This window comes from Muntiacus reevesi, chromosome 5 (assembly GCF_963930625.1).
Source record: "Muntiacus reevesi chromosome 5, mMunRee1.1, whole genome shotgun sequence".
Taxonomy (NCBI): Eukaryota; Metazoa; Chordata; class Mammalia; order Artiodactyla; family Cervidae; genus Muntiacus; species Muntiacus reevesi.
Genome location: NC_089253.1, coordinates 12802294 through 12811929, shown reverse-complemented (window position 1 = coordinate 12811929; position 9636 = coordinate 12802294). Strand labels below are relative to the sequence as shown.

The 9636-nt window shown below is 49.3% G+C and overlaps 1 protein-coding gene across 1 annotated transcript; it reads right to left on the bottom strand.

Annotated features, from left to right (window-relative positions):
• Positions 1 to 2035: 2035 nt before the first annotated feature.
• Positions 2036 to 3719, bottom strand: FAM181B (family with sequence similarity 181 member B). The gene has a single exon (XM_065936580.1). The coding sequence runs from the start codon at positions 3600 to 3602 to the stop codon at positions 2325 to 2327; it is 1278 nt and encodes a 425-aa protein (XP_065792652.1). The 5' UTR covers positions 3603 to 3719; the 3' UTR covers positions 2036 to 2324.
• Between the last annotated feature and the right edge of the window lie 5917 nt (positions 3720 to 9636).

Genomic DNA, 9636 nt, shown 5'->3' with positions numbered 1-9636 from the left:
TCATTTATTTGTCTAGCACAGTGGTTTTCAACTGGTAGCAATTTTGCCCCCAGGAGATCTGTGGCAACGGGGATATTTTTGATTGTCACAAGTAGGGGAGTGCTATTGGTCTCTAGTGGGTACAGGCCAGGGATGCTGCTAAAAATTCTACTGTGCACAACCCCCACAACAAAAAATTCACCTGCCCAAAATGTCAGTGGTGAGGAAGACCCCTGCTAGCAGCATAATGCAGGGGACTGCGAATCACATACGCTAACAAATCACAACAGGGTCTCACAAGTAACAGGTCACAGTGATAGGATGCTTGTAGATCTGGATCTTGGACCCACTACTTGCTTTGAGGAAGTTATTTAACCTGTCTGCACCTTACCTCTCAAATGGGGATCATAATAGCATAAAGTCATCTCAACAAGTTAAATTGTTGCTGAATAATGCTCAATCTGCTAGCACAATGAAATTACTCACTCATCACCACCTTGAAATTTAATAGTCACCAAGTGTCTGAAGATGCCAAGAGTTCTTTTCAGTTAGCAAGGCTCACTGCTGCATTTCCTGTGGTGCCTTCTCAAGACAGCTTTTCTTCAGAAGAGAGTGACTTAAGGATAGCATTGAAAGTTGTCTGCCATGGCTCAATACCATTTGTTCTTTCCCCAAATTCTTTTCTGAAAAGATGGCAGTACTTTTGATTTACACAAACACTGACCTAGATTCTAAAATCCTTTGCCTAACACTGGGTTTCAACTTTCTCCCATGCAGACACTCTTACCCTCTATCTTGGCTACCTGAACAGAAGCAGCTCTCTGCTCTACAATATAACCAGTAGGCAATATCCTGTATTGAAGGGGTGCTGGTCTCTTGATGTTTTCACCGGAAACATTTACAGAACTGAAGGGCTCCCTTTTGGCTTTCCAGCAGCTCACTTCCCACCCAGGCTTTCCTCCTCTGCCCCTCAACCATCCTGCTACGCTGCCACTTCATGGCTGGTTAAAACAGGTCTTTCCCCCAATCTCCCTCTGATGATCAGATCAGACTACTCTCTAGGGCTCCTTCAGATTCCATTCATCAAACCTGCTATCCAGGGAAGACTCCTTTGGAAACTTCACACTTTCTCTACTCCGTTTCTTGGAGGGACTGTGGGCCTAGGGAGTGAGGAAGCACAGACAGGCAGAAACCAACAGAGAGAGGAGCCGAGCAGCAGGAAAGAGGGTAGAGAGAGTACAGCTTGTAAGGGAAACGGCAAACAGATCAGCCAGCAAAGAGCATGGGACTCACACCCCTAATGGCTTCCATGTGTAGAAAACATTTGTCTATGTGTATAAAATCCATATACCTGCAGAACCAATCCAACAATGGGGGGGGGGGGGGGGGTGGGGTAGGCTCAAGGCATGTTCTGTATTTTCCCTCTGAGTTACCCAGCAAGCTGTAAAACAGTGAAAACTGGAGAGGCATTGTCATCCCCACCCTCTCAGATAAGGAACCTCGAATGCAAAGATGTTATAACTGGCCTAGTCTCCACCTCCCACAGTGGCTGAAGCATGGGAAAAGGAGAGAAATAGACTCCAGGTTTGCTAAATTTCTCCCATACCAGAAATTTGCAAGAAAAACCCATAGGAAAAAAATATCAGAGAGAGCAATGAGAGTCCAGAAAAAGAAAAATGAACAACAGCACTGATAAGAATGGGAGAGATAAAGAGACGGAAGAAACAAGGAACCAGAAGAAAAACTGGCGGAAAAATGACAGAGACCGACCCCGGCCCCCAACCGGGGAGCAGTAAGGGCGGGTCGCGGTGGCCCACTGGCCTCACGTCCTCAATAACACTGTCACTAACAAGGCAGAGAGACCACACAGGAAACCATCCTCTAAGAAGACACCCAAATCAATAACAACATACCTCTGCTCCGTTCTTTTCAATACAGACTTTAATGAAAGGAGAGCCCAGAGCACTGTCGGGAAGGGGCTGTTACACTAAACACCCTAACCTTCTGATGAAAGGTTGACTAAGGGCCTGGGGGCTGCAGAAGCCACCGCCTGCCCTTTCCGTCATCCCCACCCCCTTCCCCGATCCCGTCTCGGTTTCTTGGTTCAACTGATCCGATAAGAACCTATCAACGGCTGTTTTTGTTTGCTTTTAAACACGAGGCTGTGGTTAAAACAACCCCCAACTCCTTTTCATCTCTTTTTCTGAAGTTTCTTTTATTCATCGAATTTTTAAAATCCCGTTTCAACTCCACGTGCATGTGCCGGTCGTTCTTTAGGCTCGAGAGAGACCCAGAGCGGGGAGCCCCAAGCGCAGTGTCTACTGGGGGAGAAGGGTGCCGCGCAGTCAATCCCGGGGCGCCCCCTCCTCCCCGGGCGCCCCTTCCCAAGCCCCGTCGGGCCTCCAAAGGCCGGCGAACGCCGTGCGGCTGTAGCCCGCGCTGTAGTCGTAGGACACCTGTTGGGGCGGCGGCGGCGGCGCCGGGGGCAGAGCGCAGTCTGAGAAGAAGGGGGCGAACGAGGCCAAGAGGCCGGGCCCGTCGTCCCCGCCTGGAGAGTCCGCGGCAGCGGGGTACACGGAGCGCAAGGGCTCGTTCAAGGTCAAGCCACCGCGGGGTGCGGGCAGGGGCGGCTTCTTGGTCGCGGGGCCGCCCGGGGCGCTCCAGGGCTCGGGGTACAGTAGGCTCCCCACCATCGCGGGCTGGGGCTCAAACAGGCCGGGCTCCAGCTCCGGGGGTCCCCGCAGGGCGGCGCCCCCGGCGGGGAACACATCGAGAGGCTCCGCGGCAAGTAAGGCACCCGCTTCGGTGCCCGCGCCGTAGTCGGGCCCCAGAAGCTCGAAGAACTCGGCGGCCTCTGAGCCCTTCTCCAAGTCGCCCAGGCTCACGCCGGGCCCCGACGGGCCGCACCCGCCGCCGCCGCCGCCCGGCCGGGACGGCTCGGTGAAGAAGGACGGCGGCAGGTTGCGGGCCCGCAGCGGGACCTTCCTGGCGCCGGGGACCGCCGGGCCGCCCGCGGAGCCGGCCGCGTCCCCGCCCACGAACCCGGCAGCGGGCGCCGCCTCCACAGCCCCGGCCGGATCGGCGCCCCCAGGGACGTGGCGCAGCGAGTCGAAGAGCGCGGCCAGGCTCCGGCTCTGTAGACTGGCGGCCGCCGCGGCCTGCGACGCCTCCCGCCGGGGAGCCGCCTTGCCGTGGGCCGGGACCGGGACCGTCTGGGCGCCGGCGGCGGCGCCGGCGAGCGGTCGCTTGGCGGGCATGTCGGCGGCGCCTGGGGAGGGCGGGCCCGGGGGCGCGGCGCCCATGAGGCCACTGCAGCGCTTGATCTGCTTCTGCAGGTACTTGCGGTGGTTCACCTTCCGCTTCGACTTGCCGGGCTTGTCCAGGGCCAGCTTGATGTTGCTAGACGCGGAGTCGATGAAGCTGAGCAGGTCGCGGGTGGCCTCGCGCGCGTCCCCGCTCTCGGCGCCCGCCAGCAGCGCGCCCGCCGGCGTCCCAGTCTCCTCATCCTCGAAACAGCAGCCCTTGTCCAGGGCTCCGAAGGCGCCTCCCAGCCCGTCCGGGGAGCCCCCGAAGCCGAAGGGGACGAAGGGGTGCGTGCTGAGGAGCGCCGCCTGGACTGCCATCGCCTCCGCTCCCGGGCGGCCCGTGCGCCCCCGGCCGCTTCCCGCCCGCCGCCCAGGCCCGGCTGCCGCCCTGGCGCGGTGCGCGCGGGGTAGCTTCCTCGCTCGGGGCCGGCTCGCTGCTCGGCCTCCCGGGGGAGCTCATTAGGTCTTGTAAGCGAGGGGCGGAGGGAGGGAGCGCGCGGCGACCGCCCCGGTGGCGAAGGGGAGGGGCTTACTTAGCGGGGCTTAGCCGAGGAGTGGGGGCGAAGGGGTAGCTTTTCTAGTTTTCTAGGCTTTCTCATGCTCATCTCCTTAACCCCTTAGTTTCCCTTCGCCCCGCGCGTTTCTCTTGGCCAGTTCCAGCCGCAAGATATGAAGATGGGGTGGCGCGTTCTCAAACTCCAGCTCCTACACAACCACACCCGGGCGTGGGGCACTCTCGCTGAGGCTGAGAAGGCAAGAAGACACGAGGGTTTCAACCCCAGATCTAGTAATAATAGTAACCATCGGATACGGAGCTTGGGGGCTTCCCAGATGGTTCTAATGGTAAAGAACCTGCCTAGCAATGCAGGAGATGTAAGAGATGCAGGTGCAATCCCCTGGGTTGGGACGATTCACCGGAGGAGAGTACTCCAGTATTCTTGCCCGAAGAATCCCATGGACAGAAGAGACTGGCGGGGCTATGGTCCACAGGGTAGCAAAGAGTCGGACACGACTGAATCGACGCAGCAGCAGCAGAAGCAACTTAACACGCACCAGGAACTTGCTTGTGCCAGGCATTGTCACTGCATTACCTCATTTAATCTTTCAACAATAGTCCTTTGAAGTACCTATTATCACTATCTAACAAATGAGGAGACTGAGCCTGAGAGTTTCAAGAAGTTGGCCAAAGCTATATCTAGCTTCCCTGGTTGCTCAGAGGTTAAAGCGTTTGCCTGCAACGCGGGAGACCCGGGTTTGATCCCTGGGTCGGGAAGATCCCCTGAAGAAGGAAATGGCAACCCACTCCAGTGTTCTTGCCTGGGGAATCCCAAGGAGGGAGGAGCCTAGTAGGCTACAGTCCACGGGGTCGGACCCGACTGAGCGACTTCACTCACTCACTCACTCATATCCAGTCCAGGCTGACTCCAAAGCTATTCCTAAGCCCTTGACAAAACCTAGGTTCTGTCTTGGCCTCGGCTTTCTCCCCTATCAGATGGGAGAAGGAAGCTAGTATCTCTTCAAGCTCTAGCCCTGGTCCTGAGATTCTAACTCGATTTTCAGATTTTTTCATTCTCAACTCTGATGCTCATTCTTCTACCCCTTAATTGTTACGGGCAACGGTTTACAGCAAATTGAGGCCAGCGCTTGACTCATCTTTTGTTAGTAGTAGATAGTAGATAGAGGAGGCAAGGGAGAAAGTCACTCCCACTAAGCCAGCTGGTGCTTTAGAGAAAGAGCCTTGTGTGTGTATGAAACTCTCAGTATCTTAAGACAAAATACTGACCAGAACTTCTTCCCTACCTGTCAAACCATTTAGGTTGCCCTTTTGGAACTTCTGTTGCCTTTCAAGAATCACCTTGCAGTTCATTTAGACCCACTTTGACCTGCGCAAGCTTCTTAGGAGTGAAAAATGAGTAATACGGCAGAGCATGGCAGATGATTCCGAAAGACTTGGGTTCTAATCTTAGCCTCACCACTCAGTCCCTCTATATTGGGTTGAAATCCTACCTCTGATGAGTACATAACTTTGGGTAAACCAGCTGACCTTTCTCTGCCTTAGCTCACACATGTTAAATGCAGATTAGGTTGCCCACATCACTGGACACTTATAATCTTTAAAAGAAACATCTTGCGCAAAAATCCTTATCTGTTAACTGTTCTATAGCCTATGATGAGTATTTGCCCTTGTTTCTTTAAAACACAAAAAGCTGACTATGTTTCCTTACATGGACATCGAATATGCAATAGAACACTTCAATCACAGGGTGTTCCTGAGGATTTAGTGAGGTTACATATGAAGATGCTGTGTGTGTAATAAAGTGTTCCCTAAATAAGTTATTATAGTTTAGGTGCAGAGTCTACCCAGGGCAGATAAACTCTTTACTTTAAGCCTCATTTTTCAGGATGTAGCAAAGCCATTTTTGAGCGCTGTGAAGGCACAACCTTACCCAAGGAGAAAGGGCCAGATAAACACTTTTCATTTGGGAGATGAAGTACTTTTCCCATGCTGACATGCGGAAGCAAACTTTAAAAAAAAAAAAAAAAAAAAAAAAACTCAAGTTAGCTCAATTATAATGTATCTTTCTTTTGAGTTACACACAAGATTTTGTCCTCCATGATTGGACTGTTTTATTCTTGGTGACCTTGCACTCAGAAAATTGTGTGGACTTGTCACTGAGCTCCATTTCACCCGCCTCGGATGTGGATGTCAGCACTTTCCTTTCCCTGTCAGCAGGACCCTTCCATCGACCTCTGGGTCTGGCAGCCAAGAGCAATAACTCTTTTTTTTAATCTTCTTTCAACTAAGCAGCTCTTACAAATCCCCAGACAGAGACAATACATTTAACTGATATCTTTAGTCTGAAAAAAAAATCTCTCTTAATTCCCAGAGTTAGCTAAGCCCTCACATAATCATATTCAAGATAAATGGAATATGAAAACATTCACATATAAAAGTCTGTTTCCAGATCATTGGAGTTCTGAGCATCAGAACTGATTTGGCATTAGATGTGGATAGGTTCAAATTCTGGCCTGCCACCTGCAAGGTGAGTGCCTTTGGGTAAGTCAGTCTGCCTTTCTAAAGCTGTTTCTTCATCTGAAAAATGGGAGTGGTTCTAACTATCCTCAGAGTCTTTGTGAGAATTAGGTAAACGTAGAGGCAGGTACTAAAAAGCCTCTTGATGAAAGTGAAAGAGGAGAGTGAAAAAGTTGGCTTAAAGCTTAACATTCAGAAAACTAAGATCATGGCATCTGGTCCCATCACTTCATAGCAAATAGAGGGGAAAAAGTGGAAACAGTGCCAGATTTTATTTTCTTGGGCTCCAAAATCACTGCAGATGGTGACTTCAGCCATGAAATTAAAAGATGCTTACTCCTTGGAAGGAAAGTTATGACCAACCTAGATAGCATATTAAAAAGCAGAGACATTACTTTGCCAACAAAGGTCCATCTAGTCAAGGCTATGGTTTTTCCAGTGGTCGTGTATGGATGTGAGAGTTAGACTGTGAAGAAAGCTGAGTGCTGAAAAATTGATGCTTTTGAACTGTGGTGTTGGAGAAGACTCTTGAGAGTCCCTTGGACTGCAAGGAGATCCAACCAGTCCATCCTAAAGGCAATCAGTCCTGGGTGTTCATTGGAAGGACTGATGCTGAAGCTGAAACTCCAGTACTTTGGCCACCTGATGCGAAGAGTTGACTCATTGGAAAAGACCCTGATGCTGGGAGGGATTGGGGGCAGGAGGAAAAGGGGACAACAGAGGATGAGATGGCTGGATGGCATCACTGATTCGATGGGCATGAGTTTGAGTAAACTCCGGGAGTTGGTGATGGACAGGGAGGTCTGGCGTGCTGCAATTCATGGGGTCGCAAAGAGTCGGACACGACTGAGCGACTGAACTGAACTGAACTGAAGAGGCAGGTAATATCTCTGAGTCTTGCCTGTTTTATCTGTGCAATGGAGATCATCTCAACTCCTCAGGGTTGTAGGGAGATGGTATATATGAAAGCTCCTGGCACAAAATAGCAGCTCAACAAATGCCCATGTTTTTGATTCCTCCACTCACTTCTTAACCAATATATCTCCCTATAAAATCAACATCATTTGTTCCTTCCCCCAACAAAGTGAGTGACTATTTTCCAATGCAAAAAAAGCAGTTATACTTTCAGGTTGTAGAATAGAAAAAGACAGTGTAATAGATAGAGTGCTGAAATTAGAACTAGAGATTAAGACTGGAGCCCCGTATACCTTTTCATTATCCATCTGGCTATAAAAATTTACTTAACCCCCTGTACCTAAATAGTCCCATCTATAAAAATGGGAATAATTATAAGGCTATTATGGGCAAAGGAGGTAAGACTATATAATGAAGAAAAGACAGCCTTTTCAATAAGTGGTGCTGGGAAGACTGGACAACTGCATGTAAAAGAATGAAACGAGGACATTTCCTTACGCCATACACAAAAATAAACTCAAATGGAATAAAGGCTTAAATGTAAGGCTAGACATTACAAAGATCTTAGAGGAAAACATAATCAGTACCCTCTTTGACATAAATCACAGCAAGATCCTCTTTGACCCACTTCCTAATGACAATAAAAACAAAAATACGCAAATGGGACCTAATTAAACTTAAAAGCTTTTGCACAGCAAAGGAAACAATAAATAAATAAAAAGATTAATAAGACTATTGTGAAAATCAGTGAGACGATGGAAATGAAAGTTCTTTGTCAACCATAAAGTTCTATATACAAATATAAGATACTCATAGCTTAGAAGTTCCACAGCCTAATTCACAGAATTGATCCTTATGTATAAAATATCCATTCAATCACTTATTCATTCGACCAAAAGATAATGACACCAACAATATGCTCAGCACTGTGCTAGCACTTGTCTGTGGATACACAGACAAGAAGCCATGATTCCTACCCTTTCTGGTAGAAAGACAGACATGCGAACAAGCCATTGTAATATAATGTGATGCTTCTCAATAGAAGTAGATTAGAGGTTTAATAGTTGATGAGATAAAAGACCTTCAAGTTGCCCAGAGGAGGAAGCCTGCATAGACAGGTACAATTTGAGCTAAGACTTGAATGATAAATTTGTGTACACTAAGCGAACAAGTGACATCTCTGGAACTGCCAGGCAGAGGCATGGTCATGCAAAAGCATTGGTGTTAATGGAAAACGATAAATAAAAAGACAACATTGGACAACTTCTGCTTGAAATAACTCTATACCTGAGACCAAACAAATCCTTAGAGCTTCCAAAGTGCAGCTGGATTGCCCATGTGGCCCCCACCTGTGGTCTCACTTGTTTTCTCCATCTCCTTTGCGGAAGAGCTCTATTCCAGATGGAACGAGTTTCAACAAAGTCGGTGGCCTGCGCCTGCCGGCCCATCAGCCCCTCCTCCGACACCCTGAGTGAGCAGGCTCACTTGACTGGTTTGACATCAATCCATTCCACTTCCTCTGGGGCGGAGGGACCTGGCTCCAGCCTGCATGAGGGCCTCTCTGCAGAGCTCCAGACTGAGCTCTTTTGCCCTACTGATGCCTAATGCTGAGCAAGTGGGATTAGTCTCCTTGGGAACCAAGCCCCCCAGGGACTCAAGGGCTGAACTCGCCCCAAACCATTTGGGAGAATTGAGATTTCATATTGTTCTTTTACACTTGGATTTCAGGACATTACTGAGACAAAGGCCCACCTGAGAGCTGCCTCCTTTCTTGTGAGTAAATATAGCAGCGGGATCAAAAGCTGACTTACTTATTTTGTTTTCCTCTTTGTAATTTTAATCATATTCCCTGCAGGATAATCTTAGTGCTCAGAGATGTCAGGAATGTACATTCATAAAGGGAGAAATAATTATGCATCTTTCTCTCTCTCTTTTTCTCTTCCCATGCCAATTGCTTGTCACTCACTATTTTTGAAACCTCAGATAAAACAAATCAATTCCTCAGTATCACCATGCAATTTATAGAGGATCAGTTTCATCACGGAATAATGTTACCTTACAAATTATGCACTCCCCTAAGTGTATCTCTTGTTTTCTTTCTCATCCTTTCCTCCATCTTTCCGGTCCAGCTGACGTTGACAATGGCTGGCCTGGATGACCCAAGATGGCGTCACTGGATGACATGACTGCACCCGTGCCTACACGTGCAGTCTGTTGGTATAACAGGACTCAGACTCCTTACATGGAAGCCTGGGAATCCCAGAGACGGTGTTGCAAGAGGCATCTGTCAGGTATTCTGTGACCTGGCTCCAGAATTCCCAGAACACCATTTTCACTACATTCTATTGGTCAAACAAATCACTAAGGCCTCTTCCCAAGGAGGGAAATTAGAATCCAGCTCTC

Coding starts and splice junctions, on each gene's coding strand:
- FAM181B (XM_065936580.1), bottom strand. CDS start 3,602: ATGGCAGTCCAGGCGGCGCTCCTCAGCACGCACCCCTTCGTCCCCTTC.